A 23,919-nucleotide genomic window follows, 5' to 3' on the forward strand; every position below is an offset into this window, starting at 1 on the left:
TTTTCGCAAGGTGTACCCTGTTGATATGACAACAGTGCACACCAAGGATAGGATTATCGAAGTAGAACAGGGTGAGTCCATCACGTTCACATGTCTCATCCTATTCCTGAACAATTAATTGACACATACTTTGGTGATTGGATTAAGGTATCTGTGCTACTTTGGTTTTCCCACCACTCTCTCTCCTGGTGACAATGGTCACCAGGACAAACAGGATTTAACCCTAAAAACTGTAATGCCCCATATACTCGATCAGAATATCATCTGAAAAATACAGCTTTTAAAGCGATCGTACGATAATCTGGTCATTCGTACACAGCAATCGTCCGAAAAAAATAGGACAAGCACAAAATTTTTTTTGTACAATACCAGATCGTACAATTTTCATTTAACCAGTACAGTAGTCATCCGAACATACAATACAAATACATGACATACTTCAGAATTTTTATTCCATTGTTAACACCTTCCCGCCCAGCCTATAGCAGATTAACAGCCGGGCTGGACACTCCTCCTTCTGACTGGGCATCATATGATTGGTTAAAGCAGTCACCTGGTACAGACAGGGCCAATCACAGCCCATCTGTATAATGTGATGAGCTTTGCCCGATCACAGCTAATCACAACAGAAGACTGAATGAATCTGTTTCATTCAGTAACAATGATTGTAAATATCAATGAAATACATTGGTATTAGCAAACATAATGTAAAAAGAAAAAAAAATCGTGATCACTTGCCCAGAGTAGTTCAGTGTTACTATGGTAACATTGTATTGCTTTGGTCACAATGTGTTGAAAAAAAATAGTAAAGAAAAAAGAATAGAAAATAAATAGAAACATTTGAAAAAAATAATTAAATTATTATCATTTTTATTTTTTGTACAGACTGTCACCAGTCAGTGTCCCTGATCACTGCCACACCAGTTCTATAATAACGCTGTACTGGACTGGTGACAATATGTGAGAAAAACAAAAATTGTGATTTTTTTTTTTTTTTTTTTTTTTTATTTAAATTGCTACATTTTCCAAAAAATTTTAAGAAAAAATTACAATCTCCAAAAAACTCACCATGCCTCTTACTAAATAGCTTGGACTGTCTATTTTCCAAAAAAGGGTAATTTGGGGGGTATTTGTACTATCCTGGCATTTTTGGGCCTCAAGAAATTAGATGGGCCATCAGTACATCAGGACTGCTCGATTGTCAGATATATATACCATGGTTTCTTTTCTACAGACTAAATACTATACACTAATTGGGGATATTTTCACCAAAGAAATGTAGCAGAATACATTTTGACCTAAAGGTATGAAGAAATGTTATTTATTTACAAAAGTTTATAACAGAAACGAAGAAAAACATGTTGCTTTTTTTCAAAAGTTTTTTTTTTTTTTTTGTTTATTTAGCAAAAAATAAAAAACTCAGTGGTGATTAAATACCACCAAAAGAAAGCTCTATTTGGGTGAAAAAAATACTAACTTATTTTATGGGTACAGCATTGCATGACCGGTCAATTGTCATTCAAAGTGTAACAACACTGGAAGCTGAAAATTGGCCTGGGCAGGAAGGGGGTAAAAGTGCCCGGTATTGAAGAGGTTAAAGAATTTCCATAACTTTAGTAACCTCTTCACTTTTGATATGAGACTAGCAAAAAAACCCATAATGAACGATCATTCAATATTCTGATTGTGCATACGGGGCTTAAGCCCTGGTTCACACACCGGTGCAACATGTCATGCGATTTGAAATCACATGACAAGTCACACCCTATTGTCGGCAATGAAACTGTTCAAATCAGAGCCACGTAAATTTTTTAAATAGGTCCTGCACTATTTTCAATAATTTTAGGAGCAACTTGTGTAGACATCTGTGCATGAAGTCGCACCTGAAATCGCAGCTTCAAAATCGATTCGATTTCAAATTCGCATTCAGGGCCAGTTTCATACTACATGCGTTTCAGTTGTTTTTTTTTTTTCTGCACCCAAAATGCACAGATAGTAGGTTATATGGTTTTCAATGTCATAGTTCACATCAGTGCTTGCAGTTCCAGTTGCAGAAAAAAAAGTAGCACATGCTGCATTTTTTCTGCACAGAACTGTAGTGGAACGCGGTAAAACGCATAAAAATACACTAGAATGCACATGTCCCTGCTTAAACTGAAGAAAAAAAGAGGGTAAAAAATTAATTGGAATGCATAAAAAACACACTGGAACGCATCAAAAAAGCACATGTAAAACGCATCTGGAACGCATCAAAAATGCACATGTAAAAACGCATCTGGAACGCATAAAAAACGCACATGTAAAAACGCATCTGGAACACATCTGGACTGCGTTTCTATTGTGTGAACTGGCCCTCCATGTGAACCAGGACTAAGACTGCTGTTTACTTTTCTAAAACCAGAACAATAGTGGGGGTTTCCATGCTGCAGAAAGTAGTTTTGTTTCTCTCAAGGCTTTCTAGTGTTGAGAGGCTGTACAGTCCCAGAATTGTGCTATGGAGCCCTGATTCTGTCTCCTAACCAGCCGTTGTACTGATGACCTATGTTCTGGCTGATTTGCCTGTGTGTCAGTAGAAACATAACCAGAATCTTTTCCAGGCCTCTGAACTGCATCTGTTGGCTCTCTGTCATGTTTCCTTTTTAATTGATACAAAATGTTATTTAGAGGTCAAGAATGCAAAACGAAGATGATGAAGTCAGAGAGGGAAAAAAGCTGCGGTGCCCCAGAAAGGGGACAATGTGTCTTCTGTAGAAGGGTGGAATTATTGTTGGACAATGAGATTACCATCTCTGAGCGTACAATTCTATGGAAAACAAACAGAAAAAAGGAAAACGTTTACTGACTGAAAACCAAGTCACTGCTGTTTCTTTAATTAAAAGTGTCAAAACCCAAGTCCAGTTTTTTTTAGTTAGCATGTGGAAGAGTTTGAATTTCTGTCAGATTTTAGGTCATTCTTGTGTCTCTATAGAGGACCTTTTTCTTCTCCTTCTGTTCTGACTGACACCATGGACACTGGACAGGAAGTGAGGGGAAATCAGTCAAATGGTAACACAGGCAGCAATGCCAACTTGTCAGAGTGTCTAACCCACAAGTGTCAAACTGGCGGTCCTCCAGCTGTTGCCAAACTACAAGTCCCATGAGGCATTACAAGATTGACAGCATGACTCCAAATTTAGAGGCATGATGGGACTTGTAGTTTAGTAACAGCTGGAGGGCCGCCAGTTTGACACCCCTTCCCTGTCCCATGCTATCCCAAAAAAGTTAGACTTTATTTTAGCTACTTGGTTAAAGTTTTTTTTGTGTGTAACAATTGGGGCCCCTTGGTGTTTAACCGCTTGCCAAATGCCCTCCATAATCTTACTGTGGGCAGGCAGCTCTTACAGGGACAATCCCATACCTGTACGTCTACACCTGCTACCGGATTCAGGGCACGCCCCTGCCTGGCTCCAGCTGTGATTGGACAGAACGGGATTTTGTCACCAGGTATCAGCCAATGATTCATGGTTGAGACCTGCTGATTGGCTGTGCCCAATCACAGCCAAGAGCCTGTGTTGACAAATACACAGGGCTCTGTACAGAGGGAACAATCTGTTTGTTTCTTCTCCTTGCAAAGCAAACAGATATTTAGTACAGTGCAGTTCCTAGATGTTAAAGTGTTACTAAACCCCCGGACCCTGCAATCACTATATCTGGTCTCCTACAGTACACAGAATATGGAAATGCAATTATTTTAGTAATTATAAACTGCTAAATACCATTTCTCATCAGCAGTCTTCTGACTTCTATCTGTGTTCAGCCAAGCACTAGCTAAAGTTGGTAGGAGGAGTTTTCTTTGTGCTCTAGGAAGATGCAGAACCCCTGACCTCTGTTTGGTGATTGGCCCTGTGCTGATCACATGCACTCTCCCAAGAAAAAAAAAAAACCTCTCTCACACCAAACTGAGCATGTGCAAAATGCCTACCATTCAGTCCATCTTATCTAGTTAGTTACTTAAACAAGGGGAGGAACAGAATAATCAGGAACAAACGCACTTTACACAATGCAGAGGATTAACCGCTTAGGTTCCACAGTGTGTAAAACAAGCATTCTTTACTGCATATACAGACTGATTTTACTGTTGTGGGTTTAGTAACACTTTAACCCCTGCCCAGCCAGTGTCATTAGTGCAGTGACAGTGTATAGTATTATCACTGATCACTGTATTAGTGTCACTGGTGATGTCAGTGCACCTCCCTGTTAGCATCAGTGTCAGATTGCCTTCCACACTATTACAGTCCCACTATAAGTTGCTGATCACCACCAATACCAGTATTAAAAAAAAAAAAGTTTTAATCCTGTATACATACCATAGTTTTTGCAGATGCTATAACTTTCACACAAACCAAGCAATATACAGTAAAAAAAAAATTTTTTTTTATCAAAAACATTTAGCAGAATACATTTTGGCCTAAATTTGTAAAGTAATTAGATTTTTTTAATTTTTTTATTGGATATGTTTTATAGCAGAAAGTAAAAAATATAGTTTTTTTTTTCCAAATCAATAAAAAATTAAAAACCCAGTGGTGATCAAATACCACCAAAGAAAGCTCTATATGAAAAGAATTATATAAATTTTATTTGGGTACATCGTTGCATGACTGCGCAAATGCCAATTAAAGTAGCAAAAAATGGCCTGGTCACGAAGGGGGTAAAACCTTCCAGTAGATAATGTCCTCTGTATGAAAGTGAAGATGAATACAGATGAATTACGTGATCCGCAAAGTGTAAAGCCAGCCATAGATAGATCCCTGCTGATTCAATCCATCTATGGGTAGGCTGGTCGTGCTGAACTTGATTCATCAATCAACTTCAGCACAACCAGCCTGTTGGATTTTTTTTTCATGCAATCATTGCCAATGACTATAGTCGACAGCAGTGATTATTGTGTTGTGGTGGCAGGGATGGCTTCCTCCCGGCAGAACACAATAGCACTGTGGGAGGGATTCCCCCAACAACACTGACTGTGTTGATGGAGGAATAGAGTGATTGTGGTGGAAGGAAAGAAAACTGTATAAAATATAATGTCTTGCTTAAGATTTGACCTAGAGCAGGAGATTTTCTGCAATCATCTGAGATCTGCTGGAATCCCCATCTAGTAGGGTACTTGTTTTTGTTAATCGTATTTAAAAAATGTATAATAAAAGTGAAGTGCAGCGTGACCATACACGCTTTGATAAATGTTCTATTTCTTTTCTGATTGATCTTTTCCAATAGGAATAATTGATCAATAATTGACAACCTATTAGATTGCTATGCCACACACATGGAAGTTGATTTCGATTGATAAGTAAAATCAATCGTAACTTACGAACGCAATATATTGATCACATTCCCGTTTCCACTGTGTAATCTTACAACCTGATCAATCAAATTATGACCATATTTACAAACAAAATATTTCAGTACTGCTGATTGATACAGAACAATTTAAAATACTCCACACTGGCCACTTAATTCCGCTTGATCAAAATTGAATCTAAAATTGGAAGGGAAGTTATGACTAATCAATTGTTTGTGGATTCAATCATTTTGATCAAATCACACATCAATCAGATCACATCTCAAATCTTGTCAGATCAACTTGCTTTTTCTATTCTAAATTTGTTTTTCAGTGTTGGCATGTTTTTATTCTAGTCAAATGTTTATTTCACACATTTCCTCTCCAAATTGCATTTTTATTTAAACTGTAAATAATTCTATTTTCAGGAGCAGCAAAGAATGTTGGAAATGGGTATTACAGGACCAGAGGGCCATGTTTTGAGTCGACCTGAGGAGGTAAGATAAATAATACCATGGTATCTACAATCAGATATAATTTATGTGACTGTCACAATAAAAAAAAACACAGTGAAAGTATTGGAATACTTATGCCAATGTGATATTTCAGTTTTTCTTTTTAATAAGTTCACGGACATTTCTAAAATTTTGTTTTCACTTTCTCATTATGAGGTACTAAGTGTAGATTTATGCGAAATGTGAATTGAAACAACTTCGTTTGAGGCTGCAGCATACTAAAATTGAAAAAAATGAATGGCTTCTGAATATTTTCTGAATGCACTATATGTATATACATATAGCACATATTGGGGCATATCCAAAAAAACAAAACTAGAAAGGGAAGCTTGTCCTACTGGAACAATTCCTTGTTGTATACAAAGGATCCTACTGTTCTACACACAGTAGAAGTATGTGCAGACTGTGTACATGTTTCGGATACTAAAAGCAGGGGCAGACAGTGGTGTCACTGTACTCTGTCTGTAGAAGGTATTGCCTAGTTGGCACTCTAGAACAGGATGCATCAACTTGACCCCATCACAGCTTCTGCTAGGTCTTGTTCCTATTTGACATCTGCAGTTAGAGAAGTACTTTTCGTCCCACTGTAATCTAGTTCAGGTCCTCAACTGATTTAATTATTTTCTAGTTTTAGGAGGAGCTCTTACAGCTTTATATGGCAGAAGGCTACTGCAGGAAGGGTATATCATAATATAGATGTGCAGCAACCCTTGACTTTTTCATGTATGTTTTAAATTTAATCTCAGGTTGACCACTAATATATGTATAGAGCAGAAAACAATGATGGTAAGTGAACAGTACTAACTCACTGTAATAAGTAATCTGATGACCGTAAACTGGTAAACTGCTGTAGGTTAGGGCACTTTAGATATTGCCATTATGCCTTTTTTAATATCCATTGTGAAATTTCCATCACTATGTATCTTATGTCTGGGGATAGTAAAAAAAAAAAATACAATAAAATCTAAAATATAATAATATAAAAAATATGACCTGTGTTGGAACATGTTCCGCGTTTTACATTTTTTTCTGCAAATAAACTTTAGCATTCATTTTAGCATCACTAGACAGAAGGTGAAATCTGGAAGAATGCTACACTGCTGAAACATGCCAAGAAGTTGCGTAATCCAATAATGGATACCAGCGTCTTTTTTTTTTTTTTTTTTTTTTTTTTTCTTATATAAATTCTCCCACTTTTTTGTGGGAAATATCACCTATTTATATCATGCCCCTGACTAGGTCTACAAATGACCATATCTCGAAGCCAGAGGAAGCATGTTGTGATTTTATCATGTTGGCGCGTAATCCAGTCTTCATAATCGGTGACCAGTCAGATGTGTGAGCAAGATCTTAAAACTGGGGGTGTTTTTTTTTTCTCCAGTAATCCAGTCTCCATAAAGTTGACAATAGACATCAGATGACAGTCAGATTTGTAGGCAGGATTCCATAACTGGGAGTGGCTTTCTTTCACAATTTCAGACTCAAATATGCATGTTCAATTTTCCTAGTTGTGTAATTTTATCCCATGCAGTAGGAGTGAGTGTCCAGACACCTTCTAGTGAAATTTTTTCTAGAGTGAACAGTAGGATTGCGCAAGATTTTAAGGCAGCCCTTAGATAGATACGTTTTTTCGTTCAACCACGAATGAAACAAATTGTCCCGATTCCCCCATTCCACACATTTGAGGTGGATAAAAGAATCCTCCCTGCTGAGCTATTGTATTCTGAGAGTGGAAAGACTTCCCCGCCATCAGAATACATTGATCAGTTGATTGCATGCTATAGCCTGCAACGCTGATTGAGTGGGCAAAATCCAACAGAGCGATTGCACAGAAGTTGATCCGTAGATTGACTTCTGTACAACCTACGTGTCCATGCATGGATCAAAATTTTACCGATCCCTGCTGAACTGGCTGAATTTCAATCCATGTATGGCTGGCTTTAGACTTGTCCAACTGATTTTACCCTTAGCGATCAGTTGGCTGGGATTGTGTGTTGCTCCCAGAAGACAAGAGATAACCATCTAAATTGACTAGATCAGGTGACAGTCTTTGCTTGAAGGATGGCTTTAGACCATTTACTAGATAACACATACAATGAGCCTGCATGTCCCATGAATGCCAGTGAATTCAGTGTTTTTTTCTTTACTATTAAATGAGAAAAGTTAGTCTAAGAACAGTTAGCTAGGCCTATTCAGCTTTTATCAGAGGGTGGATTCACACACTCTTCCTAGGTATTTCATACATTGTCTAGCTTTTATTTGAGATTGATGAAAGGCCTAATAATGAACAATGGGCATCCTATGTGTATGCTTAACTTTGATGTATGCTGCTATAGGATGATACATCTGTCACAAACGTGTTCAGAATCAATGCAATTTCCCAACGCTTCAGCTCAAACGCTGGATCAGTGGGAATAAATAAAAAAAATATGCTGCAAATGTATTTTTGCACTGGATAGGTGTGTGATCCTTAAAGTGTATCTAATCCCCCAACAATTCATAAATTACAGTTTATAAGTCCCTAGATATAGTGGCTTTTTTCAGGTTTTTTTCCCAGCTAGTGATTCTGCCAGTAACAATTTTTCTCAGGGTGACAACATGCACTGTACTTTATGGAGGAGCAGTATTGTCACCCTATGAAAGGACTACAGAACACCCCCTTCTTTTCTTCATTACACAGGGAGTGGTGCTTTGTCAGGGCTGGATCTAGCCTGCCTAATCTGGCGGTGCAATGTTTCTCCACCTTTTTTTCAGTCATGAAACCCTTTAAAAATTTGCATAATCACACGTCACCTCAATCCAGAACTGTATTTATTGGGCTGAAGAAAACGCTGGTTGATGATGTCACCCTCACCTTGGCACCACAGAGGGGATTCCTCCCCATTACATCAGAGTCCCTCCATCACATCAGCATTCCCCCTTCACAATAGAGTTCCCCCCTTCACATCAGAAGCCATCACCGTCACATCAGCTTCCCCCCTTCACATTAGAGTTTCCCCCTTCACATTAAAAGGCAACACTATCACACCAGAGTCTCCACCTTTGCATCAGAATCTCTCATAAAATCAGAATCCCCTCATCACATCAGACCCCCCTTTCATATATAATTCTCCCCCACCACACCCGATTCCAACTTTTTACACCCCATCACACTCAAAGCCCCTCTTCACATCAGAGCTCTCATTCCCCCATTGAAAAATAGTCCCACAGTCATATCTACACTACGGCTGTAGCAAAGCATTTCTGGATATGTTCTTAATGCCCTCCCTGTATCAGTGTCATCCCTTTCCTTGGGGTAGTCAGGCTGGCTGCCAGCACCATAGCGACGTGCCCTGGTTGCCTTCCCTGCACCATGGAAACGAATAATGCATTGCAACAGACTTGGGGCAGGACACTGTACAACCATGCCGACTCTGCATCGGCTCAACTACACAGTACCTCTAGCCCCTCATGGACATCAGTGGTCTTGGGGAGGGTGCAGATACAGTTTGGGGGTAACAGTCCACCCCAGCAACTCCCTAGATCTGGCTTGTGTTGCGTAGTCCACAGAGAGCTGCAAATGATAGGAATGAAGCTCAGGCAGAAAGCACAGAAAGTTATGAGCAAGATTTCTGACACGATCAACTGGTGTGTTTTTGCACTTAGTGAACAGATATAACAAAATACTTTCAGTGGTTTATTTAACAAACCAAAAGGGACCAAATAAGCAAAGTTCATTGTTCATGTTTGCATACCCTTTAACTGTGCCTGACATGATTAATTTTCTCTAGGGAAAGCAGAGGCAGTAATGAGACAGTAAATGGTTCAGTATACAGAATGGGACTTGTGCGCAATTAAGGCTTTTTGAAGCCATTTTAAAACACAAACAGTTTAATTCTGTTCCTGTGCAATCCCCTTGTTTCTGTCCAGTGCTGATTAACTATTTCCTACTGCTTGATTGGTACTATTAAACATCATGCTTTCAAGTGGGTTAAACAATGCAGATCAAGCTGTACATAAAATGTAGGGCTTCCATTAAGCTCATAATAAAGGATGTAGCAATGTATACAAATGCAGGAGAATGTAAGCAAACAGAAAAAAGAATAGATGTTCGCCGTATTCACAGGTGACCAAGGCAAATGTTAACTATTAAGTTCAAAAGTATACACATAAGATACAAATTCCATTTAGATCATAAAACAGAGAATAGTTTTTAGCCTACGCCAGTGGTTGAGCCAGTGCCAATGAGAGTGTAATGATTATTTTAGTAATGGGAAAGGAAGTTACATGTAATGAGGAGAAGATGTGCATACGGAGCAGAGCAGCATAACGCCCAGGGTATTCAACTGACAGGAAACGGTTGTATTTCTTACTGAACCATTTGGATGTACATTTGCCAGGAACTGAATATCCTAAGCCTGAAGTCTTTTCTGGTTGTGATGTAATGGGAGAGAGATGCACACGGCTATTATCCTGGGCTGTGTTCACAGACACAAACCATAAAAGCACACAATACAGCAAAGCTAATGTGATGGACGTAGAACATGGCACTGATTGGAAACAGCTCCATAAATGATATGATTTATGTAGGGATGAATCCACTGCATACCAGCTGCACATAATGTTGAGGAATGCATTTACAGACAGCACACAGTTATACTGAATTGTATACCTGTGGAGTTAAATTATGTTCATTATCTTCTTGTTCAGGCTGTCATATACAGCACCAAAGCATATGTTGATTAGTTTCATGTTTGGCATTTTAAATCCAAAGTAGGGTAATGATCTAAAAAAATTGCCTTGATGTGTTTATTTCTGAGACATATTTCCCTCTTTAAATACATTAAATATTTTTTATTGAGACTCATTGGCAGTTAAAATTATTTTTTTATCAAAACTGCAGATATCTTACCTCTGGGAAGACATGATGGCCTTCTACTGACAACCATATATGCTGCTATCTCTCTACAGTTTTTTGTTATTTGCTGACCGTAGATTACTGTACATGAGACTATCTGATTGTTTAATTTTTTTTATAAAAAAACAATGCAATGGGATGCCTAAATCAGTAAACTCCAAAACAAGTGCTGGATGAGGCCCTTTGCTTGCCTGTATCCTGCCATTAGGACACTATTCCATTCACTGACAGTAACAACAGGGCACTACTGCTCCCACTGACACCACTGTAAGGGACACTATTCCTCCCAAAGACACCAATGATTGGGCACTATTCCTTCCACAGACACAAAAGATGTTAAATCCCACTTCAACCAGGACATTTTCTACTCCCACAGGTCAAAGTCCAGCCCCCTAAAGTCTGAAGGACAGTAAACTGGCCCTTTGCTTAGAAAGCTTGAAGACCCCTGGCCTAAGCAATTTGATTAATTGTATTAAATTGGGCAAACTAGTTGCTGGTAAATCTTAAGGAGACTGTACAATTTGATTGTAATATAGATGGTTAATTTAAGGCATGTTAGCTGAGACATTCAGTCACAGAGTATAAATAAGAGGAACTCTATCAAATGCTCAAGAATTTGTTCTGCACCCCTGGGAAACAGGACCCACTTAAATGTTGTAATGTCAGTAATGTTCTAAAAGAGTCCCATCATTTATCCTCATAGTAATCTTTGAGGACAAGTGGCCATCTATTTTCTAGAGGATAATCTGCTCTTTCTTGATTCTAATTCCAGCTAAAAATAAAAAAAAACTCTTAATTCTATAGCAAAGATAAACCTTAGACAAAAAAAAAAATTCTGAGTCCTGGTTGAACAATGAACAAGTAGGTGAAATAGTAGGTGTAGCCAAATTTCACTTACAGTGGAAGGGTCTTAAATAGGCATTAAATACTAGGAGTCCAGAGTCCAGGTGTACGCACTATGCTCAGTGTGTGGAGTTCAGGGGTGCATTATATACAGAGTGCAGGGTTCAAGAGTTTGCTACGTACAGAGTGCAGAGTTAAGGGGTGCACTGCATACAGTGTGCAGAGTTCAGGGGTGCTCAGGTGCAGAGTTCAGGGGTGCTCAGGTGCAGAGTTCAGGGGTGCTCAGGTGCAGAGTTCAGTGGTGCACTATGCTCAGAGTGCAGAGTTCATGGATGCGCTACACACGTAGATGCAGAGTTCTGCCTTTTTCCACAGCTGCTTACCTCTGCATCCCCCATTGACATCTCACTTTTGCCCCTCTTCAACTCTGAACTCTGCACAGAATCCCCATCCACTGCCTCATTTTCTCCCCCCTCCTTAAATGCTCCACCATCTTCCACATATCTTACTGTTGCTGCAGTATTAAAGTAGAACTATAGGCAATAAATAATGAATATAGCGAGCGCTCAGAAAAACCAGCTGCTGGAACACTTCAAGGGATCACTAAACCTCATAGTAGAGACATTATATATATATAGTGCAGCGCTGAAAATGTAATAAAATAAGAAATATAAAATATAAAATATAAAATATATATGAAAGTCTTTCTCATGACAATAAAGTCAAATATGTGCAGGTCTTCTCCTCATTAGGTGACTGGAAAATAACAAGATTGCGCACTCACCGACCGCACATTTAAAATGCGCCTGTGTATGATATATTCCAAAAGACCAGCCAGGTATACAGCTCCAGATACCACACGAATCCTCCCTCTTCCACACTCTCATCCGCCTTGGGTGTAGCAATATCTCCAGATCCAAAGGTAGAAAGACAGAGATCCCCCTTTTTTGGTTCCGGACACCCCAAGAATGGAAGATGTATATCTGCACCCTCCAACGACCGCACATTTAAAATGCGCCTGTGTATGATATATTCCAAAAGACCAGCCAGGTATACAGCTCCAGATACCACACGAATCCTCCCTCTTCCACACTCTCATCCGCCTTGGGTGTAGCAATATCTCCAGATCCAAAGGTAGAAAGACAGAGATCCCCCTTTTTTAGCTGCATGGCTGCATGGTTCACTGTAGCTGCATGGTTCACAGTCCGGCTGCCGGGTCAGACTGAGCAGTGTAGAGGGGAGGGCGGCTCATCGCACCGAATACATCACCTCTCCCCGCCTGAGACTCGGCTGCACAGTGCAGATATACATCTTCCATTCTTGGGGTGTCCGGAACCAAAAAAGGGGGATCTCTGTCTTTCTACCTTTGGATCTGGAGATATTGCTACACCCAAGGCGGATGAGAGTGTGGAAGAGGGAGGATTCGTGTGGTATCTGGAGCTGTATACCTGGCTGGTCTTTTGGAATATATCATACACAGGCGCATTTTAAATGTGCGGTCGTTGGAGGGTGCAGATATACATCTTCCATTCTTGGGGTGTCCGGAACCAAAAAAGGGGGATCTCTGTCTTTCTACCTTTGGATCTGGAGATATTGCTACACCCAAGGCGGATGAGAGTGTGGAAGAGGGAGGATTCGTGTGGTATCTGGAGCTGTATACCTGGCTGGTCTTTTGGAATATATCATACACAGGCGCATTTTAAATGTGCGGTCGGTGAGTGCGCAATCTTGTTATTTTCCAGTCACCTAATGAGGAGAAGACCTGCACATATTTGACTTTATTGTCATGAGAAAGACTTTCATATATATTTTATATTTTATATTTTATATTTCTTATTTTATTACATTTTCAGCGCTGCACTATAGAACTATAGGCAATCTTGTGCTAATCTGAAGGCCACACAAAGTTCGGAGGTCTTTAGCTATCGACTCTGCAGACAGTTGGCGACTTCTGTGCACTGTGTGCTTCAGCATGCGCTGACCCCGCTCTGTCATTTTATGTGGCCTACCACTGCATGGCTCAGTTACTGTTGTTCCCAGTTGCTGCCACTTTGTTTTAATACCACTAACAGTTGACCGTGGAATATTTAGTAGCAAGGAAATTTCACTTATGGAATTATTGTACAAGTAGAAACCTATCACGGTACCACGCTTGAATTTACTGAGCTCCTGAGAACGACCCATTCTTTCACAAATGTTTGTAGAAGCAGTCTGCATGCCTAGGGGCTTGATTATATACACCTGTGGCCATGGATGTGATTGGAACATCTGAATACAATGATTTGGAAGGGTGTCCCAATACTTTTGGCAATATAGTGTGTGTGTGTATATATACAACGTGTATGTATGTGTGTATATATATATATATATATATATATATATATATATATATATATATATATATACACATAGTCGTGCATTTATTTTTTTCTGCACCTGCTGGCAGTGTCTCAGCCCCTGTCACTGGCAAAAGAAATTCATATACTGACACTATAATTAAGTAGAGTAAAAACTGCATGCAGTTATCGCAGTACAATTCTTTTCACAATAGTAAGTTTTAAGGTGTCATGGACACTAGCCATTTTAAATGACGCTTCTAGAGGCATCTGCATTTTTTTTTTATGCCCCTTAATATTAGCCTGTGTGTCCACACACACATATGCATTTAGAGGCAGTGAAAAAAATCTTGCTGCCAGCGTATTTAGGTGCAGCAACATTTTGGCAGAAAAAATGTCTGATGTACTTAAACATGCGTAAACACATCTAAACTCGCTTAAGCGCTAGGCGCATCAAGTGCTTGGAAGTTCACTCATTTCAGTGACCAGAAAAAATGATTATTCTTGCCAATGAACTGAATAAACACCCAAGTGCTTGACGCACCTAAACGTGTATGCAAAAATGTGGCTTTAGGCACGTTTTTTACACTGCTTTTCTCCTGCCAGGAGAAAGGCATTTAGAAAAGCTGGGTAAACACCCAATGTGCATGAGGCCTTAATATACTATTTTACTACTTCTGACATTTGTAAGACAGTATCTGAAAGCGTTATCCTTTTTAATCATTTGAAATAACCCATCAAAACAAAATTTTACATAAATTTCAACCTGTCTGAAAACTGAAGGAATCTGGAGGAAGATTAATTAAACTGCATGTGTTACGTGTGAAAATTTTAAACATACTGTATATTTTTATGTACTAATGAGCAATAAATATGTCTAAGGGAAAGGGAATGATACTAATTTCCAACCAGTCAATTACTTTGAATGTCTTTAACTCTGTAACTTGTATGTTATGTGTAGCTAAAAATGACTGTGCTTTATGTAATGCTTGCCACATGCCGGCTTGTTATATGTTAAGTTGTAACTTTGTGAGATGGAAAAGCTTATTTTGCCTTCTTGTAATGTGTCGTGAGTCTGGAACTGTCTAGATCTTATCTGGTATTAGATGTGTCCCTTGTTAATATGATGTAGTGCTGTTCATCATTCCAAGTCTTTTGTTCTTTTAGCTGGAAGCAGAAGCTGTTTTCCGTGCCATAACCATTGCAAGCCAAACAAACTGTCCACTATATGTGACCAAAGTGATGAGCAAAAGTTCTGTAGACCTCATTTCCCAAGCCAGGAAAAAAGGTGACCTATAAAAAACACAATCATATTATCTAACCACTAAAATTTGCATGTTATATGTGAGGACTGCTGTAAAGAAAGATAAGTAGGTAGACATTATTCCTTCCTATTATTATGTAAGTGGGTTACTTCCAGAGCTTAAGAAAAAATATGGTTTAAGTTGACAGTCCTCATTCTTAGAGCTTGAATTTGTGAATGATCATTGATGCCTTACCTTAATATATACACACATGTATGTAAAGCTTTGAAATATAGCTTTACATATGCACATCATCATGGAGTTTGGCTGACCTTTTCTGAGGAGCAGGACAGAAGGTAGAGTCCGCAGACAATTTATTTTATTTACTACAGGTACTTATATAGCACCATCAATTTAGTCAGCGCTTTACACCACACACACACACACACACATATATATATAAGTGTACATTTACATCAGTCCCTAACCCTCAAGGAGCATACGATCTAAGGTCCCTAACTCACATTCATACATACTAGGGCCAGTTTTAGACAGGAGCCAATTGACCTACCAGCGTGTGTTTTGAGTGTGGGAGGAAACCAAAGTACCTGGAGGAAACCCACACAGGCACAGGGAGCACATGCAAACTCCAGGCAGGTGGTGCCATGGTTGGGATTCAAACCCTAGTACTGCCAGACAGAAGTGCTAACCATTTAGCCACTGTGCTGCCTACAAATGGTCACAGCCAACAGCAGAGAGAAAATAGATGGCTGGTTTAGGTGCAGACAGCAAACTCCAGGTTTCAGAAAAGTAAACAAACCTATGGCAGACAATAGTAGAGGTAATAAGCCTGATGGTCAGGATGAGTACAGAGAAGCTGGGTACAAACACAGTCCAATCAATACACAGGAATAATTCAAGGCATGAATGGACAGTTCTCTGTCCAGGGCATGAGCAAACATACAAGCCTGGACCGTGTGCAGGTTTGAAGCTGTGACCTCTCTTTAAAGTCCACTAATGAGGGCAGGTAGCAGCAGGTATGCACAGCAGAGGCCTACACTGCAGTGCCAAGTAATGTCCAGCAGATGGCAAAGTTTTAAGACTGATCTGTGCATACAGTACATGCTAATATACCATCATTTTCCATTGCTTTCTCAATGTGTAAATTACATCTTGGCACAAATCTTCATTTCTTTTGTTAAACAAGACACTGTTGTCTTCTTTTATTAATCAAGTTGCAGTGGGCAAATTAGTACTCATTTCTCACATTTGTTCAATTTTCAGGCAATGTTGTATTTGGTGAACCAATCACAGCTAGCCTGGGTACAGATGGAACACACTACTGGAGCAAGAACTGGGCTAAAGCTGCTGCTTTTGTAACCTCTCCACCTCTCAGCCCTGACCCCACCACTCCAGACTACATCAACTCCCTGCTGGCTAGGTAAGAATGGGATATATGACTCAAAAAACACACCAAAAACACAAGGCAGGTGTGGTTTTTTTTTTAATGCATTTTTTATGTGTTTTCTATTCATTTCAATGGGGACCTGCATTTTTGGTGCAGTTTTGAAAACAGCACCAAAGATACAGCATGTGGGACTTTTCAGAAAGCATTGCACCCACAGTGCAGTGGTGTGAATAGTCCCATAGGAGATTGTGTTTTTGGTGTGTTTTTAGCACATTAAAAACGTATCAGTGTGAAAAAATTCTAATGCCTGGTTCACACCTACAGTATGCAGGTTGCAATTGTTTATTCCCAATGTGTTTTTTTTGCATATGTGTTTTTGATGTGTTTTTAATGTGTTTTTGAGAGGTGTCTGTTTTCTTGCAGGAAAAAACTGCAAAAATGCAGCAGAAACACATAAAAATGCAAGTACTGTATTTGGATGCGTTTCTGTTGAGGTTTATGGAACCAAAAACACAACCTACTGCCTGACCCTTTCTAAAAACCACACCAGTGGAAAACACACAGATGTGAACATGACCCATAGGAAACCATGCTAAATGGAATGTAGTGCGTTTCTGCAAAACTGAAAATGCACTGAAAAACACATAGGTGTGAACCAGGCCTAAGGCAGGTACATATACATGCATGCACTAACAAGGACGGGTCTTGTACTGATTGCACACAGAATAGAAACCAGACAGTGGCGCAAATCACTGATATTTTACTGTACAGCAGTAATAAAAGTGAATTGCTACATTTTGTTCCTGAATTGAAATTCCATAATTATTACAAAAAATTGATCTTGTACAAATACTGTAATGATTTTTAGTAATCCCCACTTTAGATTCCTGCATGCTTTTCTGGGGATATTACAGACATGTTTTTTTCTGCTGATAGTTTAGAAGGGAAGTCAAATCCGAGTTCTGCAAGATGGCTAAAAGCCAATAACTGTATAGGATTCAGCAACATGCTGAGCTTTTCTCATTATGGGGTTAATTTATTAACATGATGAGTTATTTTAACTGCGTTCACTAATTATCTACATGTTGTAATCACATACATAAATATTACATTGTGAAAATATTGGGAATTCTTCTTTATGAAATGTTATTTTATCTCCCCGTTGAATAGACCTACTTTTTGCTTTTCCAAATAGTTATCTCATAGATAACTACCACTATCCCAGATGCTAGTGGTATTCTAAGAAGCAGTAACCTGTGTGATATAATTTAAGAATTTACTTTCTCATACAGAATACTGATAAAATAATTATTTAACCACTTCAAGTGTGGACACTTTCACCCCCTTCCAGTCCAAGCCAATTTTCAGCTTTCAGCACTGTCACACTTTGAGTGACAATTGCGCAGTTGAGCAACACTGTACCCATATGAATTTTTTTATCTTTTTTTTTGACAGATTGAGCTTTCTTTTAGTGGTATTTTATCACCATTGGGTTTGTTATTTTTTGCTATAGAAATGAAAAAATACCAAATATTTTGAAAAAAAATCATTTTTGCTTAGTTTTTGTTATAAAATGTTGCCAATAAATAATCTTTCTTCATAAATTTAGATCAAAATGTATTCTGCTACATTTTTGGGGTAAAAATACCCCAAAACAGTGTATATTATTTAGTCTTTGTGAAAGATATAGAGTCTACAAACTATGGGATATATATTTGAAAATTGATCAGCTGAGACCCTAAAATGTTGGACACTGGTATGATGTATGGCAGTGATCAAAACGCTGGTATGGGGTATGGCGGTGATCAGGACATTAGCATGAGGTATGGTGGTGATCAGGATGCTGCTATGGCAGTGATCAGAATGCTGATATGAGGTATATTTGAAAATTAATCAGTTGAGATCCTAAAATGCTGGATGCTGGTATGACGTATGGCAGTGATCAGAATGCTAATATGGGGTATGGCGGTGATCAGAATGCTGGTATGGGGTATGGCGGTCATCACAAAACTGATTTGGAGCATGCTGGTGATCAGGAAACTGGTTTGGAGTATGGCGATAATCAGGACGCTGGTATGGGGTATGGTGGTGATCAGGACTTTGGTATGGCATATTGGGTGATCAGGATGCTGGTATGGGGCATGGTGGCGATCAGGGTGCTGGTATGGGGTATGGCGGTGATAATGGTGCTTTAATGGTATATGGCGGTGATCAGGGTGCTGGTATAGCATATGGCGGTGATCAGGGAGCTGATTTGGGGTAAGGTGGTGATCAGGACACTGGTATGGCGGTGATTAGGACAGTTATTATACAGTATTATACAGTATTTATAAAGCGCCAATGGTTCGCTCAGTGCTGTACATTACAAAGGGGGACAGAACATGTGACAGAACAATAACAATACAATACAATGCAAAACATGAAGGGATTGAGGGCCCTGCTCTTTCGAGCTTACAATCTAGGAGGGAGGGGATAGTGGTACAGGAGGAGATAGCTGTGGGGGATGGAGTGGTAGGAAGAGTGGAGGAGGTCGGCAAGTTAGCAGGGGGTGGGGTAGGCTTCCCTAAAGGAGTGGAGAGTAGGTGATAATCTGATGGGTTGGGGCAGGGAGTTCCAGAGGATGGGTGACACCCTGGAGAAGTCCTGGAGGCAGGCATGGGAGGAGGAGACAAGGGAACTAGAGAGAAGGAGGTGTTGTGAGGAGCGGAGTGTGCATGCTGGGCGGTATGATGTGTGGCTATGTTATTGTGTGCACTGGGAAAGATAACAGGGCTGGCTGTATTGTTTACTATAGACTACAATGAGCAGTGATGAGGGACACTGAGGCAATAATCAGGGACACTGGGGTGGCTGACACACCAGTTTGTGAGCGTACAAGCATCCTGACAGGCTGCTGCACACTCACAAACTGCTGCATTGCTTCTCTCTGCTCTCACAGTGAGAGTAGAGAGAACCGATTTTTACTTTATTTTTCAATGTTTACAGTGTGAGTGCTGTGATTGGTCATAACAGTCACATGGTAGAACACGATGTGAACACCTGGACACAGCAGTAATGTGATCCACATTAGGATTGCCAGGCTTCTGGGTGCACGCTCTGTGAGCCGTGCAGGAGCCTCCCATGCCAGCTGACGTGCAGGTACATTAGCCCACATTGGCTATAGGCAGTGAGCGAACGGCAAGAGGTTAAAGTAACCTTGTCACCAGAGCTTTATTTCTCAGAAAGTAGATGCAGGAACTCAACCACAACCCCCCAAAGCCCCCTCCCCCCACACACACAGCCTTCAAACCGCATCAAATAGTGGGTATGGTCAAATTTCACTAACAGTGGAAATGAAAGGGGCATTAAATACCAGGAGTGTATTACATATAGAGTGCAGAGTTCAGTGTGGTTACACAGAGTGCAGAATTCAGCGGTGTGCTACATGCAGAGTTTGGGGTTGTGCTACATACATACTGCAGAGTTCAGGGGTTTGCTATATGCAGAGTTCGGGGTTGTGCTACATACATACTGCAGAGTTCAGGGGTGTGCTATATGCAGAGTTCGGGGTTGTGCTACATACATACTGCAGAGTTCAGAGATATGCTACATGAAAAGTTTGGGGTTGCACTACATACATAGAACAGAGTTCAGGGGTGTGCTACATGCAGAGTTCGGGGTTGTGCTACATATATAGTGCAGAGTTCAGGGGTGTGCTACATGCAGAGTTCGGGGTTGTGCTACATATATAGTGCAGAGTTCAGGGTTGTGCTGTATGCAGAGTTCGGGGTTGTGCTACATACATACTGCAGAGTTAAGGGGTGTGCTACATGCAGAGTTCGGGGGTGCTGTACATACATAGTGCATAGTTTCACATCCAAGGACTGGTAGGCTGCATTATATTACATTTTTTGTTATTTAGAATCAGTGAGTTGAGCACTCACCCACTGTCATTTTGGAGTCTGAAAATATCTCAAAGTAGCATAATATAAGATTCCAGATTAGTAAATATGTTTTTCCTGAGCTGCTTTTTACAGAGACATAAAGTTTGGTTCACCCAACACCAATTAGCAGTGAGCTTATGTTCATAGATTGCTGGTATGTTGATATTCAGTTGTATAATCACCTTTCATACATGTACAAATTAAAGATAACTAGCCAAGAACAAAAGCTTGTGTTCCAGCATTTTATTATTTTTTTCATGGCAGATTTACTAATTTAGAGGTTAATTTACAGAAATGATGTAAATACTCCTATCAGTCCGTTTCAGAAAAGCTGACAATCTAATCTTTATGCATTTGAAGTAGGAGACAGGGTGAAAAGTAAAACTACTTTAAATGTAAAACTTGTGACTCCTGGGTTAAACCAACGTACTAAGCTCTCTGGTGGAATGTGAATGACATCATTAGAAATTAATGTCTGCAGTGAGAAAATAGAAAGTCATGCAGTTCCTCTGAGAACAGGCTATGAGGTATTGTTTGCTAGCAGAAATTTGACACGCTTTTATCATTTCTTGAGGATGTCTGTACATCTGCAGCCTTTGGACAAAGTAGGCACAAAGTAGGCTAGTGTGAAAGTTAATCAGTGCTCTGCTACCACCTACTGATTACTTATAATATTTGTTTCATGACCTATAAAATTTCAAAATGTGGTTTGTTTTTTTGTCCATTGAGGGATACAGGACATTATCTACTGTCAGGTTATACTGCCACTTACAGGAGGAACGGACACTGGATGTTTTGGCGGGCCCAGGATATCCATTCATTTTTCGAGCACACCTACGTTTTTTGCTATTGTCATATTGTCATAGGAGAATTCACATCTTTTCTTGAACTCAGCTAGAAAAAACCCTTAGCATTTTTTGCTAGCTATTCTCTTTTAAATTGTTTTCTTCAGTCCAGATTGTGTGCTACATTGCTACTTGTGTTGGTTTCTATATGAGGGATATATGATTGGCCTTTCTTTCTGCCTAGCTTTGGAGTACTGTACCAAGGTCCCGCAAGACTGGACATTGCAGGGATAGTCTGGAAGTGACCATCAGGCACTGGATTCCACGTTAGATGCTTTCCATACTTGACTGGACATTGCAGGGGTAGCCTGGAAGTGACCTTCGGGCACTTGGTTCCACACTAATTGCTTTCAATAAACCCTCTGGAAACAGGTTGGTTGCAGAGTGCCACTGGTTTGCCCTTTCTCGAAATACCCAGTTTGTGAGTAGGCCAGTCGGGTAAAGTACTGGGAGTTACCTCACTATCTGCACCTATGGGCGCCAATGAATTTTCTGTTTTATACCCAATCACCACAGAAGGAGCTAATGCTGAGGGATGGAATGCTGATATAATTCCCTTGGTGCAATGTCGTGTATATGCACTCTGCACTCTCTTTCCCGTCATTCGCACCAATGGAAGCATTACCCCACTGCTGCTCCTGCCTTCTATGTGGAACTCTAATCTCTGGTCCATTTCTATTGCCTGTCTATATTCACCTGTGGCCTGCTAACCCTCGGTTACCAGCAGACTGGGTTTGTGAGTACCTGAGGCTTTGTTTTGTACTCTGAGCTAGTGGCATCACTGCCACACAGTTGTAACATGTCTGTAGCTAGATACAAAGGGAATAGTTCCACTGGAGTGGGTAACCCCAACTCGCGCTCTCCTATAGATTCTAAGAACAATGTTTCTGTGCATTCTGTGCATTTTGAGGGCACTGAAGTCTGGAATCTTGTGAACCTATGGTTATAGTTCTATCTCATTGGAATCCCATTAGCTCCGTCAGATATGGATGAGTCCCCTTACTTGCCATCAGGTGCCCCTACTGCAATCACACAAAACTTTGTGGCCAAATTTAACCAGATTTAAGGCACACTTCCTTGCCTTCTCCCGCAGAGTAGATTTTTGACCTAACTGCAGACTTAGAAGAGGCGAGGCCAGTAGACGCAATAAATATCTCTGACTCAGATTCAGGAAGAATCAGTCTTCTGCCATTACATACCGAATACAGATATATGAGACCATTTCAACCCTTATTGATGCAGTACCTACTGTTCATCTGGAGGATTGGCCTGTTGTTTCTAGCCTTGAGTCTTTCAGAACACATTTAGTTGCAAAAACCTTTACACTACACCTGGACTGGAGCACCCTAAAGTGTCATGGACCCCACCTGTGCAGATTGTGGGTTGCAGGTATTACCCATTTCCGTTTTTTTTTTTTGGCCCTGTTAGTGTTTGCTGCTGGTAGTAGATTACTTCTTTTGTCCCTCAATGAATAAGAAAATACGATTTTTTTGATTCACTGTAACATCCTTTTCTTTAAGTGCATTGAGGTACACAGGACAAATCCCTCTGTGGTTATGCTCATGCCGTTGTTACTATTTGCAACAAACCGATGTTTGCAAGGAAGAGAAGGGTTTGGGTTTATCCTGGACTGGCCTAATAGTTTTTTTTGTGTACCACTGCCTCCTGTAGGCAGCAGTATAACCCACCAATAAATGTCTTTCTTTGTCCCTTAATGAACCCCAAAAACAAGATTTCTCTTACGTTCATTGACGGATACAGCTTCTTCTTCTTTATCCATGACCAAACAGAGTTTTATAGCCCCACCTACAGTAGTACTAGGCAGAAAAAAACTTGGCACCTCCTATGGTCAGTCCCCACTGGTTATAAAACCTTCTCTCTGCTATAGGCCTCTAGTCATTCTGCCTAGAGTCTTCAGAAGTATGGAATTGTTGTCCTGCTCCTGTGGTCCCATAGCTTTTTCTTTCTTACTTTTCTTTTGTTCATGGATAATCCAGATCCAATGGTCACCCCAGTATGATCAGCGAGCGTGTGCAGACTGCTAGCTCTGCACTGTGACAAAGCCACATCTTGGAACAGGGCGGCTAGCAAGTTAAACGTCTTGCAGGGCACATATGGCCGGGTGCCTATAGTCTGTGTCACAGTGTTACCCCTGGCCAACAGCCCCCCACTTTGGTGGAGAGAAGGCTCTGTCATGGAAGCCTTACCCGCACACTCCGCTGGATTGATAAGTAATTGTCCCCCTCCTCCCACTGGGACATGGCGCAGGTACTCCCTGGGGTGGTCAGCGTTGCAGGGTCCCCTCCACCCCCCTCAGCCCCAGACCTTGGTGGTATCCATTCCCTATGCAGCCCCTCCACCCCCCCTCCTTCCTGCACATGGGCCTCACTTGCCTGCATCCATCCTGCCTGATGGTACAGTCCTCTGGCTGCTTGTGGAGGTCGGATGTTGCTGGTGTGGTGATAGCCCATGGGGATATCTCTCTTCGCCTTCTATGTGAGATGGGGGTAGTTGCCTTGTATGTGGTGGGTTCCTCAACTGCTGCGTGGATAGAAGCCAAAGGAAATACCAGTCATGCTAGTGGCTATGGT

General features: G+C 40.4%; 1 protein-coding gene across 2 annotated transcripts in view; it reads left to right on the forward strand.

Moving 5' to 3' along the window:
• The window catches only part of DPYSL3 (dihydropyrimidinase like 3), a 244,859-nt gene that overhangs the window by 207,768 nt on the left and 13,172 nt on the right, over positions 1-23,919 (forward strand). For both annotated transcript variants that reach the window (XM_089673003.1, XM_089673004.1), the window contains exons 7-9: positions 5,746-5,814; positions 15,076-15,196; positions 16,437-16,593. In XM_089673003.1, coding sequence (XP_089529129.1) covers positions 5,746-5,814; positions 15,076-15,196; positions 16,437-16,593 — 347 coding nt within the window. The remainder of the gene's footprint in view (positions 1-5,745; positions 5,815-15,075; positions 15,197-16,436; positions 16,594-23,919) is intronic.

The sequence above is a fragment of the Staurois parvus genome, unplaced genomic scaffold (genome assembly GCF_062004578.1).
Source record: "Staurois parvus isolate SC_StPar_1 unplaced genomic scaffold, SC_StPar_1.0 ptg000133l, whole genome shotgun sequence".
Classification (NCBI taxonomy): Eukaryota; Metazoa; Chordata; class Amphibia; order Anura; family Ranidae; genus Staurois; species Staurois parvus.